Source organism: Lutjanus erythropterus, chromosome 1 (genome assembly GCF_056507025.1).
Source record: "Lutjanus erythropterus isolate fLutEry1 chromosome 1, fLutEry1.hap2, whole genome shotgun sequence".
In the NCBI taxonomy this organism is placed as follows: Eukaryota; Metazoa; Chordata; class Actinopteri; order Lutjaniformes; family Lutjanidae; genus Lutjanus; species Lutjanus erythropterus.
Genome location: NC_139317.1, coordinates 22,539,292 through 22,563,403, shown reverse-complemented (window position 1 = coordinate 22,563,403; position 24,112 = coordinate 22,539,292). Strand labels below are relative to the sequence as shown.

The window sequence follows — 24,112 nt, the reverse complement described above, 5'->3', positions numbered from 1 at the left end:
TGTAAGTTAATTTGTATTATTTTGGTGTTTGTGTTATTCTGTGTTTTAAAGGGTTACTTTAGATTCACCCAAGTCATTACACTCGCAAACTAACCAGTCGTGGCAGTGGTAGCCCAGCAACTCTCTTTCTCTGTGAGGTAAAATTAGTGTTTTTATGAAAGAAGTCGGCTTGATTTGGAAAAAGTAATTTAACAAGCTTAAATTTCTGATCAGAATAGGTTGTCTGACAGCAAGGTGCTGACCCTGTCCTGCTGCGCAGTGGATAATATGTTTGATCTTGTTCATAATAACATAATTATATTGTAACACAAATCTCAGGTAAATGAAATTAAAACAGAGGACATGACCACATTCAGATTAATATTAACCACTGATAAATGACTGACATGTCAGAAAAAAACAAAAAGCTGCATGAAACTGTGTGTCAGTTATTCACTTTCTACATTTCCGGTTTGACTTTCTCCCTCATTCGAGAGGTACAAAGGATGTAGAGTAGGGCGTAATCACACAGGATGAATACCAAAACTTCTGCCATAATGACTCAGGCAGTAATTGTAGAAGAGCACTGATTGAGTTTCATGACCCCAGTGCTGCTGAAAATCTATCGAACCCCACTGCGTAATCTCAAACCAACAAGACAATCAATGAGAAAGTCTTTTGTCTGACAGAGGTAGTGTGAATAGTAATGTAGCACCAGAAGAAACACCACAGCTTCATGCAATATAACATCTGCACAGTTAATTATAGAAATGCTGTTTGAGTCTTAATGAAATCCTAAAACTGACAGTGATTTACAGTAACGAGGACACTTGTGATATTACTGCAATATTTCCTCAAGTGTACATTAACAGTAAACTGCTAAAAAACAAACATCCGTCCACTCACAATATTCTGATGAGCTTCATTGCTCTGCCTCTTTTGTTTTAGAATTGATTTTAAACTTATTTTAATTACACTGCAAGGTACATGGCAGAGCTCCAGAGTACATTCCTGAACTTATAATTAGGCTTTTAAAACCACACTACCTTTAATTTTTTATCTAAATTATGTTTGGACCCATCAGGCCTGGAATGTCATTATTTAAGGGCCAAGGCCATTTGGTCTCCGATTTTCTGAAGGCACATAGGCCAAATGCCAGGGATAAATAATAAAAAAAATGAATTTAAAGATATTACAAGGAGGATAGAAAACAGTTTCAGTTTAATACTGATGCCTCTATATGACCATCTGCAAAAGGATCAGCTATTTCTATATAGTTGTGTTAATGGCTGCCACCAGGTTGGATTCAGATGAAACAAGTCTGTGTTTACGTTTTCTCAGGCAAAGTTACAGCGAGTCATACCTTAACCGGTTAAAAGAATGAAGGCCAAACTGAGGGGACACGGCAGCCATGGCTGTCAAGGCCCCCATGAAATTTCTGCCCCGGTATCTTTTCTTTGCTTGTCTTGCTTTTTTAAGCACATTTTCAACCTTTGTTTCCTGAAAATAAGCTATACAAATAAAGACAGTTGTTAGTGCTGTATTACAGCTACATAAGGATCATAGTTAACTAAAGTATCACTATCATTCCACATTACTTCTGAGAAAAAATATCATTACAGTATACTTTAAAGAACAATTATCTGTTATCATAGAGACATAGGAAATTTCACAAGTGTTACTATAGAGATTAAAAATTTTAAACATTTATTTATAGACTATATAAAATTTAGATTTGATCAAATATATTTCATCAAATGTGCACAGTATTATTTTAAGTATACTATAATTGTCCACAATTGTATTATACATTATTTCACTCTAATAGCTACTTTTCTTATGGCCTCTTTAACTAAATGTAAAACCAGGCAAAATTACACCCTGCAGTCACAAAATAGTTCTTGAGTTGAGTAATTTATTGAAAAGACAGTTGATGGAGCTGAGGTTGGGAGCTTAGCTGTTTTAACTGGCATGGGGAAATCATTTAATCATTTCACCATTGTATCAAAATGTTAAGACCAGCTGGAGCAGTGACAAACCTCATCCAGGAGAGGAAGAGCAAACAGGAGTTGCGGTTCCCTTTATAGTGTTGTTGATAAGAGGAGGACTTGGGGAGCATCACTGAACACAGTGCTGCTGCAGCAGAGTGGATGAGTTGTGGTAGCAGAGTTTTTCTAGACACTCTCTGGATGGGAGATTGAGTTGCACACAGTGAATACTAAAGCCTGAACATGGATCCCCGTGGAGAGGATGGATCAGATTTGACGGATCTGGTAGACGTCAAACCCGCCGGATGAGGTTTTGGTGGCAGTATGTGGCTTTGTGCAATATTAACTTCTTTCTGGAATGGTATTCATGGTTTCATTCTATCCTGCATAAAGTCATATTTACTGTATTGTGATATGAAAGTGCTATGCCTTCATTTCCATATTTATACCACCTCAAATATACATCAAGGCCTCAAACCCTGCAAAGCTCACACAGCTCCAAGTAATGTGAATATTTAAACTGCCTACAAAGAACTTTCACATTGTGTTGATTTTGGAGGCCCCTGTGGACAAAAGCATTTCCTCTTCCATAAGCACAAAATATAACATAAAAATAAGATTATCTGAAGAAAAATTCCCTCCTGTTTCTTCCTAAGTGGCCAAATCACTACCCACTGTTACTTTTCCTGGGAAAATGTAACTATAGGCTCTTCTGGTCCGGATGGTGTAAATCATTTCATCTCATTTCAATCCTGTCACCTAGAAATTATGTTTGTATATTACTAATCATTTTCATAAATATTCTTTGGAACAATACGTTTATATAAGGCACTGGATTCATGAGGAGGTGATTGGGGTGGATGGTGGCTGTACAAACTACAGGACTTTAACAACAGTCAGAGGTTTGTGTCCATCCTCCTGTGACAAAAGCACTTCAATTAAGGTTAGGGAAAGATCAACATTAAATTGTTGTTGAGTACTAATAAAGAAATCTCATGTCTCTAGTTATTACTGACTATTGAATAATACTGTAGTCACTACAGCCAGTTAGTATATTGCAAGACTGCCTGTTTTACAAGAAAACAAGTGAAATATGTTGATGATTTCAAGGTGAATCTGACCCAGTGGCAGGCAACAAGAATAACTAAAGAAATAGTCACATTTGTCGCTGCTGGTCTCGTTTGCTTATGTAGGTCATATAGAGATTAGTATTAAACTGAGACTACTTCATAACCAGTTAAAAACTCCTTTAATACAGCAATATGTATGCGTGTCCAAAATGAGTACTGCAGTTGGACCCATAATAATAATAATAATAATAATAATAATAATAATAATATTAATAATAATAATAACAATAATAATAATAATAATAATAATAATAATAATAATAATAATAATAATAATAAAACACATTCACCAATTCGGCGAATTTCAAAGGGAAACACTGTGGCTGTAGTGTTGTTGTCAGAGTAGCAACTATTTCAACTTGGCATGTTTCCTTAATCTCTGATGACATATCATGGTCATTTTAGGATTTATTGCGGTAAATATTTTACATACTTCTCCTTAAATATAGTAAGTAATAATAATGGGTGTAGTCATGAGTATGAAATTTTAGTTTCAAATTTGACTCTTTGTTATCAGGAAGAGAAAGTATTATTTTCATGTTTCTATTTTAAATGAAAACACATCTCATGGTCTTGTGTATGAGGTGTTGGTAAAGGTCATTGTGTAGGTAGAGAACTTGCTCGATGATTGTGTGAAGGTGTTATCTTCTGAGCAGGAGTTTGGGTACAATATGCCAGCATGTCTGAATGTTTATCTTGTCTCAGGTTCATAGTTTTTGTGCTGATGACAACAATTGTGAGGAGGAAGGAAACAGTTTAGATTAAAAAATAAATCAAGTCCCTCGTCAAAAGGATATTTTTGTTCTCAGCGGGTTCAATTTAACGTTGACACAGCAAAACTGTGCTCGTCTGTTTTCAGACTGCAGGCTTTTTTTTTCTTTTTTTTTGTAATAAGCACCTCTCAAGTGGTTGCAACTGGTGGGATTTTCCCAGTACAGGCATGCCAAGAGATACTTGTCATTAATACTGCTGAATTAAATTCTTTATAGTGTTGCTTCTGGACACGGAGTCAGTCTGCAAAAAGAAGAAAACAACAAACTCTTCTGTGGAGTTTTAGACTGGATTCAGACAGTGGATATAAATGTTGAATATCCAATCTTTGATGGACTTTGTTTTATATTTAGAAAGACATCAGTTCTTGCTTGTGAGCCAGTGGTTTCCTATGACTATATATAGTGCAGCAAGTCAGATTTCTAAAGATATGATTTAGAAGAAGAGAAGAATAAGACAGTATCTTGATAATTAGCTAACACAAATAACCAATCAAGAAACTCATCAGCCTGTCTAGCCTTCTAGAAAACTCCACATTTTCAGTTAGACATGATGTGATGGTAAGTGATACATTAATAATGCAAGGCTACGACTCTTCACATCACTGTCTGCATGGATCACTGCAGGCCCGTCTCCAACAAATTACATTTATATGCATTTATTCTTCATTAGTGATTTATGTTCAAGGGCCGCATTCAGAGCCGAGGGAGGGTCAGCAAAAATTAAAAGGCATGGACTGGCATGTAGCGCTGCATGTAGCAGCCTGGCTTCATTTCCCATGTCAATTTAACCCACCAGCATTTGGGAGTTTTAGGATTGAGAGGGTTACTTACAACATATTTTCTTACTTAATACTAAAGGTATTGAGCCACGCTAATAGTTTTGGTTTAATTGGTCTAGGTTTGGAGATACCTGTCTCCAACCAGAAGGAGATGGATGAAATTTATGCTCACAGCATTCACTGTAAAAACAAAAAAAAGTTAAGTAAATGCTAAATTTCAAGGAAATCTTCAATAGATTTTCAACTTTTGGGCCCAACTCGAACTGAAAATAGAATTTTAGAAACCCAAAACTTTTGCAAAGTTTGTCAGCAAAATCATTGAAGTGAGAATGAATAGTGGTTATTAATTTAATGTTGTTGTTTTTTTGACTTTCTAAAACTCAAATATTCAAGTTTAGGGTTTAGGGTTTTTAGGATGCTTTTTCTGCAGGACTAGCATGGTGTTCAGAAGAACAGCATTTATTGTAAGGGCTACAATTAACGATTCTTTTTATTATCCAGTTTGATCTGATGATTATATTTATGAATAATAAATTAGCATTTGGTGTATAAAATGTAAAACGTCTATTACAAGACACAAAGATACAAAGGCCAAAGTGACTGAAAGTTGAGATGAAAATATTTTATTTTTTCCAGCCAACAGTTTTAAAAAAAAAAAGCAATATATATTTACATTTGAGAAGCAGTAACCAGTGAATTTTGTGAAATTGTAAAAATATATATATAAATATTATTTTATATCTTTATAAATGTCACAGAGGAGGAGAGTTCTTGGTTGATGCACAGGCTGTGTCAGTAAGTGAGTGAATATTAAACTTATTTTAGAGTCGAATGACTCTGTGGTTTAATTAATAACCATCGCGAGAATGAGGGACATCCGCCCTGCTTCTCACTGGTCTAATCAACCCTGTAGACCCCCTAATAATTTTCTTATCAATGTCATCATTTATTAGGCAGAACACAGAAATCTGCACAGTCCATACAGTATTCAATTATTAAACCGTAATTTAAAAAAAGCAGAATGTTAGGTTATTAGCTTTCATTTAAGCATTATTACTTCAGTATCAGCTTTTTAACCATGTGCTGTATGTCAGTTCATATAAGGGTGTTTAACTGTGGTTTCCACTGGCTCTTAATGTAATGCACTTACACACGGTGCTTTTACAAAGTACAAGAAGATGCACATAGACCACAAAGCAGCTTCTTTCCTCAGGCTGTAAGACTCCTCAATTCATCCTCCACATTCCACCGTGGATAATAGTTTTGGGGCTTTTTGTGTTTAGCATAAAGAGACTACAGTTTGCATTTTATTGTAAAACCTTGTGTTGTAGAATGTTTATTAACTTAACTTTGAACTACTGACATAAAGCTAAAATGAGGACAACAAAGCAACAATGTAAAGAGAAATTTTTTTGGGTAAAAGATAGCAGGGGAACACACTTCATTCAAACTTAGCAGATTATGTCAGCCTCACCAAAACCAATAACCAGCTCAGTTTTTTGTTCAAAATAAATCCATGATGAACATAGTCTGTTTCTACAGGCCGTTTTCTTCTCATTCCAGCTCACTGCACTCCACATCTGTTTGAATGGCTGTGTACTGGGTCTCTGAATTAAAAGTGCGTTGCTGGGCTCTCACTCTGCAGACCATTAAATTATCAAACTTAAATGACAACAATGAAAAAAAAAAACAATCAATAGCTGTTATATTCATCCTATCGCCCAACTCCTATATTGTATTTTCATTTCCAGTAAGAATTTGCTGGGCCGGTCTCTGCTGTCAGATTTCAGCTGAAGCCTTTCACACTGACCTGACCTTGTGCACTAATTATCATGCTGTTTCCTTGGTCGACTTGGCTATCAAAAGGGGAAAAAAATGCACCAGAGGCCACGAGTATTGATATTAATATGCTGAAAAAAGAACCATTCCCAGGCTATTAGTAATAACTATGAAAAAAACAGACCAAACCGGTTGGAGCGCACAGAAAGTCCCCTTACAACACGACACCATCAACCATCACCTACATTTTTTGTCCCTCCAATGTTAAACCCAAGTTTTTTTTTTATAGCAGGTACATTGTTTTGTAACACCACATGTCAAATATAACTGTTCATAGACCTCAGGGTGGAGATAGATGAAGCTACAAGAACAGGTATATGGAATAGAGCAAAGGGACTACATTTCATGTTGCTGCATTTCCTCAGCTCAGAAATAATTTAGAACCAAAGACATCAGCTGCCTATAGTCTAAGTGTAGAAAGGATGTTGGCAGTTTTATTGACACTATATGGACCTGTGAACAGAGTCAGGATTTCTGGGTGAAATTAGTTTCAAAGTTAATTTTGGTTTTCAATAAAAAAAAAATGGATTTGAATCCGGCATTCCTTCTGTTAATGAATGCCACACCCACAAATCAAGACAACTTACAAACAAAAGCTGCAAAGTGTGTCAACCTATGTTGCATGTAAAGTCGTAGTGCTAAAATGGATTTGAAATAAGCCACCAGAATGACATAAGGTAATATGTGACCTTTTACTTGTGGAATATCTATTATTATTATTATTATTATTTTATCATATACAAAGTGCATTCCTTGATTTTGTGGAACCTAGAGTATCTCATATGTTCTGGACCGTACTTCCTAGACCAGGGGATGATGGCTGAATGTGAGGGGATGCTTTGTTGTCTTTATTTTTTTTGTTTGTTTTATTTATGATATGCCACCATGCTCATGTGCACTTTTGGTGGAACTGTGTTCAGGGAGGGGAGTTAGAGTGATTCTGTTGGGGGGTTGGGTTGGTTGTGTATATGGATATATGTGAATAAGATATACTGAATGCATATTTAATAATGAAGACATTTAAAAGTTAACTGTTCATGAGAGTGATGTGGATAGAAACTGTTCTTCTGTCTGGTTGTTTTTGGTGTTTGGCAGGCTGACAGTCTCAAAGATGAAATTAATATGCAAAATTAGCAGCAGTGATGGCAAATTACTCAGATCAACAAGATTGCACATCTAGATTTCGTAACAGATGTTATCAAGTTAGAGAGACACATCTTTCATGCTATAAATACATCTCATGTTTAACTCTGTACCATTGTAATTGTGTGTTAATGGTTGCTGAAGAACTGTTTTGGAGTTGAATGGTGTTGATTTTTGATTGTTTCTAAATGGTTCAGGATGTCTGTAGAAAGGACCGGAAATGCACTGCTTTTTTTCAGACAGCAGACAGTGCAAGTTGATACCCACACAATGGAAACTTGATGCCAATTGTCTGCTCTGCTTCAGCTCTGTGCTCTGGGCAGTGAAAGAGGAAGCTCTGCTTACCTTTAAAGTGAGTCTGGGCTTTGATGTGACGGGTTTTATCACAAAATACTGAAATGAATGCAGTGAGAAATATTAGGGTGTTTTTTCTTAAAGTCAGTTATGGTTTCTGTGGTGGGTGGAGGCAGGAGAGGTGGTGCTGGGAGATGAAAGCAGATAGCTTCAGATACACAGACGAGTATGAAATGAAAAAAGAAAAATTCCTAAAGCAGCATAGTAAATCACAGGAAGATATGGTCGAAAAGTTCCTGAGGTTGTGCTCATCTTGTCAGGCAGCTGCAGAAGGATGCCATTCCTTTGCTGTTGCATTTCTTTTCAAGTTTGACAGCTATCATCGACAAGGTGTCACCACATTTTCACATCAGAAACTGTCTGGATGCTTGTAACATCATTGTAACACATGTTTCATATTAAATTAATAAAGGAGGTTTTAGTCAAGTGCATAAGCTTTTTAAAGTCCAGTTTGCAAGACATTTTTTTCATATTGTTTTGCTTTGTTTTGAGTGAATTTTACATTGTTCATTGAGGTTGTGGCTGTTTTTGTGAACTCTTTACTTTTTTCCTTTTTCTCATGGTATCCTGTTTAAAAATATCTTGAGAGAAAGCTGCTGTGCGTCTGTCATATCCTTACATCTAGTGGGATTCATATATCTGTCAGTTTTTATTAAGGGGAATGATGTTTATCATGTAAATGCATCCTATCTTATAATATCCTCACCTCCAGCTTGCTGTGGTGACTCATGGCATGACTGATGCATGAACTCATGGTTCTCCAGATCTCAGTCCACCCAGCTTGACACGAGACCATATCATCTTTTTTAAATCCTCTGGTGTCTCAAACATTTTCACCAGCCTGATTGAAAAACACCGTACCATAATGCTCCAGTAGAGAGGGTCTGAAAACAAATCTACACCTCTCGACAAGTTAAGGACTGGAAAATACTTTGGAGGAATCCATTCTAATTTTGATTTAATGTGAAAAATAAATGTTTCACTTCATACCTCAGTAATATAATTAATAATGGTAGGGATTAAGGAAGGGTCAGCAGATTGTTTGATAAGCTCCACCCCCCTTAGTTAATGTTGGTAAATCAGTCAAGCTTAAAATTCTCGCATGCAGTATCAATTTACAACAATGAAAATTTTAAATTTAACACTCCAAATTTATAGTAATTTTAAAACTTTGAAAGGCTTTAAAGACAGATTTGGTAGAGTTTGGGTAGGGTTAGAGTTAGGATAAGACAATCAGGGTAAGTCAATCAGAGACAGTGGGATCCATAATGACACCTGAGTGACACATGCTAGATGAGGTGGTTCTTTGTCCTTTTTAAGCAAAAATGGCAGCCTGGTCACAAATTTTCTCAAATTACAGCGAAACAGTTAACTAAAATCTGTTTCTGAGAACATTTTAGATGGGAAATATACAATGCAGTGACAGAATCTTGATTCGTATTTGATCAGCGCTGCCCAGTTTGACAGTTTGTCCTGAGGAGATCCAGGATGGGTGGAAACCTGTCTGAACAGGAGGGAGGCCCAATGTATCTGACAGAGCAAATGAAACATGAGTTTGCAGATTTGTCTGGTTCTGTCTGGCAGATGTGTTGTTCCTGAATCCCCAGTGTATATACTGTAACCTATAAATGTAGGTAGCTAATGATATGCTAACTGACAGGCGTGGAGAGTCATGAAAGGTTACGGCTGTAGGTTGCCGGGCAAGTTTGCAGCTTACACAATCCATTTCATACAGCTTGATCTGTATAGCATTGTGGACACAATCTCTCCATAATAATTGAGCATAGTAATAACTAGGTAATATTAGTGTAAGATGTGGAGTGGTTTTTGACCGTTTACGCAGGCTACATCTACATCTGTCCTTTTTGGCTGTGAAAATTTTGAAACCCAACACTGATGTGACTTCAAGCTGCTGCTGTACTTAGTGAAGAAGAAAAACACAAACATGTTACAGTTGTTCGTTGAAGTCTGCAGGTGGCGAGTGCTCGACACGCTAAAATTAGATTTTGGGTGGCTTTAGGCAGCGAACCATACACACACCAGAGGTTGCAAAAAGTTCATGAAATAATTAAGTAGATTGACTATCCAATCATTAAGCTTAAAATTGCATTTTGTGTAATTTGATTTGACATATTTCTGCACCATAAAACTGCATCATTATTATGCTTCATATCCTCAAATATTTTGTGAAATAACCTTGTGAGCACTCCCATCAAAATCCACTTTAGGGTAAGCCACTAGACACTCTTCTTGGTAGCTGGCATCACTGTAGACAGAAAAATGAACAAAGCACTTCCACTCACATTAGATTTACATTAAAGGTATTTAGCTCTTGCTCTTATCCAAAGCAAATTATGATGAGGGCAGCAGTAAAATTAGCTTAGGCTCAGGCTGATGGTGCCCCGATAATAGATCTGAGCAAACACTCCCGTAATATGAGGACGCTTCTGCGACAGAAAAGTTCAACAAAAAGAAATTAGAGGAAGAGCAGCTAGATAGCGAGGAATATCGGATTTAGACAGGAGCATATTTGCAGGAGGATATGGCAGAAAGGGGTGTGATACAAGTGGGAGCAGGGGACGTGAGCTATTTCTTGAGGAGATGAGTTTTAAGTTTACAAGGGAGAGGAGTGGTTGTGCTGTCCTGACTGAGATGGAGTCAGGCCGATGGGTGGAGTGAGGACCTGACTCTTAATAACACGAAGCCGACTCGCACATGGATTAAAAGTGGTGGAGTGGGGATTTGATTTGTTTGTGCCGCAGTGTGGGTGAAGCATCATAACACCCTTAAATGACACACACCAAATGTCTGAAGTGTTGTTATTTCTTAGAAATAAGGTTTCCAGAAGAGTTCTTCCTGAAGGGCTGAGGTTCTAGCTAAAACAATTTTCTTCTGAAGGACTGTTTTTTTTAAAGAATGGGTTGAAGACTAAGGGTTCCATTGAGAACCATTTTTTATCCAAATAATCCTTTTTGAATGAAAGAGTTCTTCAGGGATTTCAGAAATCCTTCCATCTCCTTCTGTCAAAGGTTCTCTGTAACATAACATATGCAGTAATGGTTCTCAGTAGAATGCCTTTGTTAGATTCTAGTTAAAACTGTTGGAATATAGAAGGGTTCTGGAGAGAACCCCTTTGGTAGGTTCTAGTTACTCCTCTTGGGATATAAAAGGGTTCTCGTGGAATCCGCTGGGTGTGTTCTAGATGAAATTCTTGGAATATCAAAGGGTTCTCTGTAGAACACCCTGGGTGCGTTCATCACCCCTTGGGTGTTTTCTAGATAAAACCCTTGGAATATAAAAGGATTCATGGTAGAACTCTGTGGTTGTGTTCTAGATAAAAAAACCATGGGATACAAACAGGGTTCTTGTTAGAACCCCTGACCCCCTTACAAGGTGGACAGAGTCCAGATAGAACCCCCAGAGAGGGTCCTGGGTGGAACCATTACACCATTGAGGGGTTCTCTTTTTGAAATAGTTGAAGAACTCTTTCTTCATGGGTTCTTTGTACCATAATATAAAAGGGTTCTCAGTCAAACCACCTGACTGGGTTCTAGATAAAACCCTTGGATATGGAAGGGTTCTTGGTAGAACCCCCTGAGTTGGTTTTAGATGAAAACCTTGGAATATAAAAAGGCTCTTAGTAGAATGGTGGGTTCTTGTTAACACCCCTAGAAGATGGAGGGGTTCTGGATTGAACCCCCAGGGAGTGATTCTGGGTGGAACCATTAAACCATAGAAGGGTTCTCTGTATAACCTCTCAAAGAAGTGTTTTTCATGATTCTAGGAGTAGAAATCTATCAGTTTCCAGGAACCAGAAAGGGTCTCCTGTGGAGAAAAGTTGAAGAACCCTGTATGGTTCTAGTTAGCACCTTTACGACTGTAGGGTGAGAGTGTACTTCACAGCTTTCTGACAACGTGGACGTGCAGTCTATCGTCCATGGTCACAACAGCATCATGGAGTGAAATGTAGTGTAATCGTTTGTTGCAGTGCTGTTGAGCCTTTCTTTCCGCCTCTCCGCACAGGAAAACACATTTTATGAGTCACCTTGCCAATTAGACGGTGCATTTGATCATTTGAGGGGAGTGCGCTATTAGGAATATCCATCTGTATAAAATTGTTGTATTTTGAGTGGAATAACAATGCAGCCCTCCATCGTAATGGAGGACTCAGACGTCTCTCTTGACAGTAATTACCCATTTCTAGTGATTAATTTGGGAAAAAGGCAGCAGACAATTAGTGGTTAACTGCAGAAGGCGTCACGCAGGCAAAAATTTGTTTCATTGTCAGAAAGGAAAGTTGACACTGAAGAATGGAGGCAGAATCCAAGCTGTAATTGACTATGTTTTAGAAAGTGCTGGCACAATTGTCCCAATGTTTTACTGCGTCGTTTTCAGCTTGAATAAATCTCCAAAGTCATGACTTTAGTTGGGTTCGAGGGAAGAAGACGGCAACTGATTAATTTCTGTTGATTTTATCCACGCTAGCAGCACCGCCGTGGGGACAGCCGGTCAGTCCATCGCTTTGGTCCAGCTGTTGGATGAATTTACCGTGGAACTTGGCACAGATATCATGGTTCCCAGAGGATAAGTTCTATTGGATGGATTATCGTGAAATTTCACGTTCATCACAGGATGAGTTTTGATAACTTTGGTGCTGTTCTGACTTTCCATGAAGCACCACCATCAGGTCAAAATTGAAATTTTGTCAATCGTGTTGATGACTGGATACCTGAAAAACCAATGACATGCCTTTTTGCCTCAGCAGTGTTTAGTGCTAATTAGCTAATGTTAGCATGCTAACAAGCTAAACAAAGTAATCTTGTTTCTGCTATTTTACAATACGACATAGCAAAGGCCACACTTTGGCCTTTGTCATGATTCAGAAACTGATATCCACAGAAACGTTTGGTCTCATCTTGAGCATCTGTAGATTAATTCCATACTTAATTCCCCTTTTTTTGTTATTTTTGTCGTCATCTTGACTGTAAGGGAGCCAGCATGGACAACTGAATGAGCTTCAGCTCTTCTTTGGTAGATAGAGAGGGTTTTTATTTTGGACATTGTGTCTGAGATTTGTTTGAGTCTGTGAGTCTGTCTTCTCCAGTTACACCTTGATAATGTAATCTGCATGCTGTTTCCCTTCATTCCACCACCTTCATGAATGCATGCTGGACACAGAGCCTGCCCCGCACTTCCTGTTCCTCACCCACATGCCCCCAGATATACCCAGTGGAGATCTGCACCCTGCTGAGTGCACTAGTTCCTCTAATAATAATGATAAAAAGTTCTACCTTCCTTTTGTCTTTTTTGCTAGAAAAATGGTAAATCAATTATGATCATCGCTGGCGACTAATATTCTGTCAATTTACCAATCAGTTAAATGAAATCATCAGCATCAACTAGCAGACACACAAAGACCTTTGTCTTAACTTGTTGACATATTTTTCCATGTTAACATGCAAATGAGTCAGACTGTCAGGGCCTAAATTATAAGGATCCAAAATAAAGAGTGCTAAATTGCATGTACATTCTAACATATGGTATGTTTGGTTGGTGTGTGTGTTTTGCATGTGATCCACTAAGTAATTACGTAAATGACAACAGGCGCAAACACTGTGGAGACAGCAGATCTCCAGGTTTCCCCCATGGGGAGTTCAGATGGCAAGCAGAATGGTGGTGGAGGTGTTAGTGGAAGAGGCAAATAAACATATTGTTGAGCTACAGCAAAAAACCTGAAGAACAACAGATGAAATTAAGTGAAGATGGCAAGACATAAAGTGAATAATAATAATAATAATTATTATTATTATTATTATTATTATTATTATTATTATTATTATTATTATTATAATACATCCATCCAGTGCAGAGGAGGTGCGAGCTGTGAGCTGAGCCACTTGGGACTCATTGTCGCACACACCAGGCAGCTGGTCAGTGCTGTATCTGGTCTGACAATGGTCATAAATGCCCTGGCAAGAGCGATTGAAGACAGGGTAGAGGCAATGGCGAGGTCTTTCAATCTAAGCGGTCCCATAGCAATGCAGCCGGGAGCACGCTGAGGCCAGAGATGCACAACCTGCCAAAAAAAAAAAACATTTCAAAATGTAATGTTGGCATACGTACGACATAATAAAGGTTAGTGTTAATTTTCTTTAGGCCACTGTGGCTGTGAATGTTAAGTTTCTGCGTTACAGAGTATTGAATGAAAATAAAAATAAATGCATCCCACAAACAGCTCATGGAAATGACTTAAAATCAGATTGTCTCCTCCTTGCAACAATAATAGCAGCCATTTGTGCGCACCGCTGGGCCAATTAGCACCTTCCTTTCAAACACATTAAATACAGAAGCAGTCACAATCACAGGCACTGCATTTTCTCTGCATGCTAGTGTTGAAACATCCCATCTCGCATATTCATTAAGGCAAACATACTAAATGGACAGCGTGTGCTGTCCTGCCACATTTGAAAGACACAATCCTCAATGCGCACCATTAGTAGATCATCTTGCACACTTGTTTGCGGGTGATATCAAGTTTGCTCACGTTTTTACATACGCAGACCTTTAGTAAGTCAGGCCCTCAGTTGATAATCTGGAGTTTCAGTGTGATGTGAGAACACCACTGCAGTCACTACAACTGACCAGTTTCTCTTGCAACATTGAATTTAAATAAGTATTTAATTCAGTGTTACATGTAGAATATCTACTCAGGCTGAGATGACAAACTCACTTCTGTCCACCCTAAGATTGAAACACAAGGAAAGACAAGATGTATATTATATTGTTATTTTGATCAACTGCCTCCCAGAAAAAGTTCACTGCAGAAATATATGTTCAGCCTTTTCCTGCTGCCTGTTAACACCCACCATCCCCCCGAACATGTGTGAGTATGTGTGCAAATGATCATTATGCACATAAAGCTCAGCTGATTGCCAACTGTATCTAACTGCAGAAGCTCAAAGAAGTTCAGGGTTTACTGTTGCAAAACAAATACCTGCTCTGCTTTTGATATTTAGTTTGATAGTTAATTAAAACAAAGACAGGACTTGAAACAGGTCAAGGCCACATCTGCTTGACAGACATTTCAGTGGCCACGGAGCATGTCCTGTCATTAGTGTCCCAATCACATCTGCAGTCTATGTCTCATCTGATGTTTGTTGTTCATCCTTGTTGATGCACATCTGCATCAAACAGTGGATATGTTCTTTGGCAGCGAGTCTTGTGATGGAGATGGTACATTTTACTTCAGAAGGCTGTCAGCTGTGCTATTTGGTCCTCACATAATAGCACAGCATGATGATTTCAACCATATTCAGACTGAAACACCGGGCGTCTTGGACTGATGTTAAGCTCAGCACATTAAAGTGATTTTTGAGCATCCTCCGCTGGCTCTGGTAGTGACATCTCCTTTGATGACCCCATTCAAATGTGAGCGTTTAAACAGAAGAGCACATCTTCATAGCTTCTGTGGAGTCTGTGAATTGCTTTCAGATAGCGTTCAAATTTTTCAGATACTAATCAGCAGCATTGTACGGCCTAATTTTCCAATTCATTTACCTCAGAGCTTAATTGTCACACAGCTCTTTTCAAAGTTTTTCTGATTCAAAAAATCATGTACTTTTGGATGTTTTGATGTTAATGAACTGAAATGTTAAAAACTCATATGAGTGATTAAATAATACAGCAACAAATGTAAATAAGAATGTAAATCAAATGGATTTACAGAAATAAACAAAAACTTTTAATTCTTGATTACATGTTGATTTGAAATGTACAGAGGGAACTATTTGATTAAGTGTATAAGCAGTGAATGTAAAAATGCACAATATAAAAAAGGCAACGACATAGATTTCTTTGGTCTTTGCTGCATGTACAGTATGCATGCAATGTATACAAAACATAATGTTTGCAAACAGAAACAGGAAAACCTTCTGTTAATTTTTTATTACCTTAGTACCAGATATGGTGAAATTGTTGACCCTAATGGAATTTTATGTTCATTGTCAGGTTTGTTTGTCCAACTATGGCAGTAATTATGCACATTTAAATGTACTTTGTTAGGTACTGTATGCTATTCACACAAACTTAAAGTAAACTAGTAGCAGCTTATTCCCAAACACCATCCTGGTCACCAACATCACCACCTGCAGTCCCAAAATATTTTTTAGTCATAGTAGTTTTTACAGGTTATCCAGCTAACTGGATCTCTTTGTAGGTAATGTTAGTGGTTGGTCTGTGTAGCTAACATTAGAAGTCAGTCTGTGTAACTAACATTAGTGGTTGTCGTTAATGTTAGCGCTGGGTCTTTCTTGTAAATATTACTTTAAATTAGATGTTGAGTTCTTCATAGCTGAAGACAGAACTTGCACTATACTGTGATGTTGTGCCTCTTTTCTGATTTAAAGACCAAATAATGTCTATTTTTTCACTAGAGGCCATGACAATGAATTGACAGCCATGGCTTCACTGAGACCAGAGTGTTGTGTGTTGTAAGTGTTGTAATTTGTGCACTCTGCAAACGGTAGTACATCATTCTTTATTTTACAATGCATGTCTTGCTAATCATCCCCGTTTTTACTAAATGTATCTGCAATCTGATTATATTACATGCAATCCATTACTCCTCCAGCCTGCACATGCATATGATGCTGCAAAACTATTACAGAAAATGTTATTGCATGCAGACAAAATGAATTCAATAAAATTTCCCTTCATTCTCTATAAAGGAATCTGTTATCGTTACCCGTCACCATTTGCTTGGAAACGTTTGCAGAGATCTGTGCTGCACTAGGGTCCCGGGCCTCCCAGAGGTCTTCATTATGTGAGGAGTTAGTGCCACTGGCTTTTAGTCATCAAGGACCCAGGCTTTCCCTCCTGGGCACTGGGACATTAATGTTTTCCACCACAGAGACTCTTTCCTCACTGTCAAGGATACACTAGGCTGCAGAGGTGATCAGGGGCCTCTGCTTGTTGGCCAAAACGTGCTTTAAGCAGCCTAGAAATGATGCCACTGTTGCCTGCTGCAATTACTGTGTAGAGATCTTCTAACTGCTCGCCAACTGAGTAACTGTCTGTATTTATGTCTTATCATCAGAACAGAAATATATGCACTAAAAACTGCAAAAAAAGAGGCTTTAACTTTATTTTGATTGATGAGAAACGGAATAATGGAAAAGAACAAGGATTTATAGCTCTACACAGAAAAAACATATTTCGTCAAATTAATAAGTCAGTAGTAAAATTGTGTTTTTCATCAGATTTTAGTTCCCTGACATCATAAGGAACTGGGCTTTAGAAACTTTTATTTCAACTTAAAACATTATTTCAGCAGCCCACAGAAGACCTAACTACATTAGTATCACGTGCGAGACTTTGGTACAGCTGAGGCCACAACAGAACATTTTCAACTGAACAATTAAAAATTGAAAAAAAGTTGTTGCTATTACTTTCAGTGACAGTTTCTTCACTTTTCTCTGTATATTTACAGGTGTGGCAGTGTGGTGGCAGTGTTGAGGTCCTGCCATGTTCTCGCATCGCCCACATAGAGCGTGCTCACAAACCCTACACTGAGGATCTAACGTCTCATGTGCGGCGAAATGCCCTCAGAGTTGCAGAGGTTTGGATGGATGAGTTTAAGAGCCATGTATACATGGCCTGGAATATTCCCATGGAGGTGAGTGATAGTGGTAATCATGTTTTTTTGTTTTGTTTTGTTTTTCTAACAAGTTTAAGTCACGGATGACAGATTGCATTCAATGTATCTCATTGGCGTCACAAATGCAATTTTCTGTGTCTGTGTATTTATTAGAAATATTTGAATATATTTGTGTTTATTTGAAATCAGAATCACCAAATGAATCAATTACTCAAAATCAAGTTTCAGAAGTACAATTACTGTCACAGAAAACAGGTCGTATCTAATTCTGAGCTGCAGCAATTAGTAGATTCATTGATTATTTGTCAACCTTTCATCTACATTTCCACCACAAGGATTATGGATCATCAGATATGAACTGTCTTCTATGAGTCCTACATGTATTTTAATATTAGTGACTCAGTGTACAAGCTAACATTTGAATGTCTATCAGTATGTGTATGAGACTGTGTCAATGCTACATAATTATATTGTTATAATGCGTTTGTAATGACCTCACCTGCTGGTAATTGGCTTCTTGTGTGTTTAATCAAGCTCTAGATCATTGACTTGGTGCACCTGTAGAGTAATCCTTAAATGGGGCGATTCATCATGCATGCTTAATTTTGCACTGAGAAAAGTTCGACATGGACTGAAAAGTCTGCACCCTATGCACTCTAGCACTTTATCAATGTCTGTACAGCCTTTGAATGAATTTAACAGAAATATTTTGACTCAGGTTTCTTTGTTTCCTATGTGTGAATCCCCCCTCACTGCATAGGAACTTTTTCCCTGACTACTGCACCAAAGAAGACTAAGGACAGTTTTTTGAATGCACAGCTCAACCCTTGTGACTACCTTTAAAATGCAGTGTTAAAATACCATGTGCAGAACAACTGCTCTGTGGTATATAATCAGCAGCCCGTTTGGATTTGCCATGTTTTTAATGTAAAAATTATGTCTTCTAGCATTTAGCTTTTTCTAGATGGGTTACAGTCAGTATGCAGACAGGAAACAGAAAGACACAGAGTTCTGTTTCATGCATTTTAACCACCAGGCAATAAAATTCCCACAGCATTTGCCATTTTTATCTTCACTCTGTATTAATAGAAGAGTATTCTGAGCTGTGCTGGAGGACCCTTTTCACTGCTCTGAATGGCGTCCTCTTGGAGCAGGAAATATACGACGATTCTGACATGTAGGCACATAAAATCTGGGTTTGTGTGACACTCTGTGCGACTGAAGAGGAAAATATACCCCTGAAATTGCGAAACAGTTTTTCGTAAAGCAGAAATCCATCATAAGCTGTCTTTCAGATTGACATTCTTTCAGTTTCACAGAGAGCTGAGAGAAAACGGTGTATGCTTTTAACACGATCTTTAGTATATGCATGTGTCCCGTTTTTCAAATGTCAGATGTCAGCTGTAAACTGGCTACAGGCTGAACTGACAGCAGAACTGTTGAGATGTCATACGTGTGCAGAAAAGGAAGAAAACACCTGTGCCTCAGTATCACAAGTGAGCATATCACAGTAAACTGAAGACTGCATCAACATGTCCCAACAGACCACATCACAGTATATTGTAATATTGATTATTTGTCCCATGCCTAATGAAAACAACATGACAACAAGCAGAGCTTCACTCACAGTTTGTCAAAGCTTAATTTACTGTTAATTTCATAGGCTGACCATATGTCATAAAAAAATAAAAAACTATTATAGTAACAGACAACATGAACAACGTACGAATTCCTGAGAATATTACAATCAAATCATTTACGCTGGCTTTAATTCCTGCTTTTAGATGTTAAATAATGTCCTGTTTATTTTGGTAAAATATGTAAGTATTATTAATGAGTTTTCACTTTCACTTTCACTGTTACACTGATTAGCCCATCATAATGGGCTGCTGGTAAACCAGATGACAGAGTGCAGCCGCCACTGCAGGACTAATTTGTGATTGAAAAAAATATCTTAAAAAAAAAATGTTTCAGTTTAATGACAATCTTAGCTGCTGAAAAGACATTTGAAAAGGCTATAACACACCTGTCATATCATCCTCTGAATCTGTAACTGATCTTCATATTAATAACAAATAGTGTTACTCTAAATTATTCTGTTTCGATCCTTTTAACAGGAACCAACTCTCTGTCCTGAGTTTCATCCATTCTCATCTGGTCACCCTAACATCACAGTGTACTGCAATTACTTGTCCCATCACTAATTGAAACAATATGACAAGCAGAGCTTCACTCAGTTTATCTAAGCTTGATTTATTGTTTTTTTTTTTCTTTGTCGCCTGGAGGCAGGATTTCTTGCTGCAGCTTTTGTGTCATAACCACAGGGAGCGTTCATACACGAGTCCAAGTCAGATGTGAAAAACTGATGCACAGATATGAATACAGATAATCAGGCAATACCATCATAGATCATCATAGCACCAACAGGCAGCTTCATTCTGCAAGCACCTAATCTAAGTGTTACAGGGCTGAGTGTCGTCTGTTATCAGCTGCGCTCCTCCCTTCACAGATGTTTCGTTGAATCAGGCCCCTGACATCTCCACAAGGCTCAGATGAAATTACTTCTTACCAGTTGCAGAATGTCCTGAATTAAATATGCACCACAGAATAAATAAATACTTCATGTTATTCAATAAAATTGTCTCTTCAATAGAACTGAGACATTAGCAGTTAAATGCAAAGAATGATGATAAAAGTTTAGAAGATGAATCAAATAAACCGTCTGCCAAAACAGCTGTGACTTGTGAGCAAAATGATGAATAATACACAAAGAAAAAATGAAGTACAGAGACAAAAAGACAAATATTTCAATTATGTATTTTTCAGCAGAAATGCTATCAATTTATTCTTTTTAATCTCTTTATTTGTGGCTTTATTGCCTTATTTGAGATGCCAAACAAAGACATCAACACTGTCAACAACTGGTGTTTTCACAGTGTCTCACAGTTTGTAGACTAACAATTAATTTAATTGATAAACATCATACATGCCACACACCGTCTTGTGTTTTTATGACTGTAGTGTTATATTTGTGTTACATATAAGTGTTTTCAGTAGATGCTTACTTTTATTTGATCTTGAAGTGGATTCAGTAAATTAGAGTAAATTAAAGTAAATAATCACACCGTGTCGTCATAGGTTAAATGTAGCATCCCTCAAAGGCAAAGTCAAATGTTTGTTCACCGAAGCTTTTTTTCTTCTCCTGCATAATCTGTTTGAATATGTAAATCCACGTTATGAATAGATGAACATCTGCAGGCAATTCATTCAGTCAATAATGAGGCGTTTAACAGAGTCTGTACTCAAGAAGCATGAAATTTAGCCCCAGCTTTAGCCCCATGAATTAACTACACAGCAAAATTGTCAGTGTTAATTTACCTCTGAGAGCGTAAAAATCAACACAGTGCCAGTGTTCATATTAAGTCTGCACCCATCTGACTTCACTTTCTGATGTTTTTGAGCACCAGGGAGCCCCGTCAGCAACATTCGCACCCACTTCAGCTTTTGAGTTATTAAAGGGAGACATCAGTGACATTAGATGGGATACAGTGGACAACATGAGGCAGATAGTAACACACAGTGGTGGAAGAAGTACGAAGAAGAACTTAAACATTTAGTGAGAGGCTTGTACTTGTGCCAGTGCAGGATGTAAGCATTGTCCGTGAGTAGTATAGTAGTGATATGTTGGCAGGTGTAGTTTTGTACAAAGGAAGTATTGCCTACATGTTACACAGATAATAACAAATATATGTCCTTTTAAAAAACAGTAAAGAAGAGGATTTTGTTTTTTGTATCCTGTCTGTCAGACATTAAGCGCTGGATGCCTAAATCCCTTTCCCAACTAAATGAAAATAAATCAGAAATAATTCTCTGCTATGTCCACTGCTTTTGTACAGAAACATCCAGGATCTCTGACTTTCAATATCAAACTAGCAGCCAGGAACCTGGGGGTGATATTTGATAGCGATCTTTCATTTGACAAACAAATGTGTTATTCAAGAACATCTCTAAGATAGCATAATTTCTCTCTCAGCCTAATCTGGAGAAGGCCATTTAAGCTTTTATTTAATCTAGGTTCCACTATGGAAATTCACTGTAAATAGGGTTAAGCCAGAAATCTATCTCACGCCTTTAACTGGTACAAAATGCAGCTGCCTGGCTTTTAACCGGTACAAGAAGGCACAATGTCAGCTCTATTTAAGCTTCTCTTCATTGGTCACCCATTACTTCATGGTTTAGCTCATGGTTACACTGCTGAACTGCTGCTCTCCTACGAGCCAGGATGCAGCCTCAGATCTTCAGACAGGGATTCTGTAGGCAGTTCATGAGTCCCAAAACTTACCTTAAAAAAACTTTTTATTAACTCTAGCACACCACCTTATTGTTAACAGGTTCTTTTTTTGTTTGTTTTATTGTTATTACTAATTTTTGTCTTTATTGCTAGGAGTTTTTTTCTGTTTTTACAACATTTTTGCTTCATTTTGTTTTAACTGACTGATTTTACTTCTCCCTTCTTCTCACTTCTCATGTTTTAATCTTGGATCTACCATGTAAACCTCTGTATTGAAATGAACTGTATTATTATTATTATTATTATTATTATTATTATTATTATTATTATTATATATTCCAAAATATGTTGAGTTTTTCAAGTGTCATTTTGTTCCATTATATAATAGAGAAGACAGACATCTTTAGAGCCGATATCTCCTAAACTCGACAACTCACAACTTAACAATCTGGATAGACAGTAGCACTACAGATAGGAGCAAAACATATGTATTTTTAATTTAGGGCTGAACTGACTTATTACTAGTGTTAAGTGGAAATACATGCACATGTACCTCAAAATACCTCACAGTTAAGTACAATACACAGTTGTTTTCCATCACCAGCAACATGAAACTGGTCCTGAGTGTGTTTGTGTGCTGTGGCAGCAGGATCAGTCCACGATTTTCAAGTCAGAACAGGAAAAAATCAAAACCTCATAGAAGCTTTTCAAATCCACAACAAATGGCTGCACAATGCTGCTCAATGGCCCATTATCTGATTTGCTTCTCCACAAGCCACAGTTAATCAATTTTATGCTTTGTGTGAATCCATGTGCTTCTGTGTGTGTGTGTGTGTGTGTGTGTGTGTGTGTGTGTGTGTGTGTGTGTGTGTGTGTGTGTGTGTGTGTGTGTGTGTGTGTCTGCGTGCTTGAACCCAGGACTCGGGGATTGATATTGGCGACGTCTCTGAGAGGAAGGCTCTGAGGAAGAGGCTGCAGTGCAAGACTTTCCGATGGTACCTGGTCAACATGTACCCTGAGATGAGGATGTACAGTGACACCATCGCATATGGAGTGGTAAGCCGCCGCAGCCACCATCACCGCCACCTCCCTCTTCATCACAGATTCAGTTCGGTGTCTGCAAAAGCCAAAACAAGGCTAAACCGTGCCTGAGCAAATCATTTTAATCCCTTGTGTTGGGATCCGGATGACTGCTGTCAGGAACACAAACAGTTCACAAAGAGGGCGTTTGCTGCTGAGACTTTGACTCTTTCCTTTTTCACTTCAGAAGTTACTGAAAAATAATTTTCTGCTGGATTAATGCACTGAAAGTAGAAACATAGATAAAAAACATAGATTAATTGAGGCTTACTTTAAATTTAGATATAGTAGATGGCTTTGAATTTTATTAGTCAGAAATGCCAGAGAAACTGACAGCCAGCAGGGCATTCTGGCAGTGTTTCTATTTGCCCATTCGTAGTTGTTCTCAAACAGCTTTATTTCCACAGTCCTCCCACTTCACATCACTGTGGTGCACCCTAATACACAGTGACACACAGGCCGCTGTATTATGGCAACGATGGATGATTTTTTTTTCTTGTACAAACTGACATGGTGGAAGGATATAGCAAGGAAATAGGCCGGCCTCATTATGTTATTTCTCCGAGTTAGCTGACCTCATTATTCTATATTTGCGACATGCATTTGATGGGCCAGTCACTCGTAGCGGTTTGAGCATTGTTACGTGAAATAAAAATGATTTTTGTCGGCAAAAACCTTCTCACAAAACGTGTTTGTGGTCTAATGTTTTCATTCCTCCCTCATCCTCCTCGACCTCTTGATATAAAAAATGTGTGAGTGAGGGAGATGCAGGTGGAGGCCAGCTGACCTCTACAGCTTTGTATCTCACTCACTGTGTATTCACTAAGTCGAGCCCACGTGAGAGCGGCACAATCAAATCTGAAGGATTTGATTTATTAAATCCCTCCCGTAACTATAGTCTGCCTACGTTTCATTCACAAATGTCACATCACAAAAGCTAAAGAGATTTTAAATGCCGTTTCACTGTAATATTCTTTAATTCTGTGTCCTCTTTTGAATTATACATTCCAGGCTAGAATGAATGTTGCTCATTTAATGATAAATTCATGTTCAAATCAATGCTGAACATTTGCAGAGTGGGAAGGTGCCTGTTTATGAGTC

The 24,112-nt window shown here is 37.8% G+C and overlaps 1 protein-coding gene across 1 annotated transcript in view; it reads left to right on the top strand.

The window, feature by feature from the left end:
- The window catches only part of galnt18b (UDP-N-acetyl-alpha-D-galactosamine:polypeptide N-acetylgalactosaminyltransferase 18b), a 109,526-nt gene that overhangs the window by 70,818 nt on the left and 14,596 nt on the right, over nt 1-24,112 (top strand). Inside the window, exons 7-8 of the mRNA XM_084717027.1 lie at nt 17,473-17,658; nt 22,850-22,987. Of these exons, the coding sequence (XP_084573153.1) occupies nt 17,473-17,658; nt 22,850-22,987 (324 nt within the window). The remainder of the gene's footprint in view (nt 1-17,472; nt 17,659-22,849; nt 22,988-24,112) is intronic.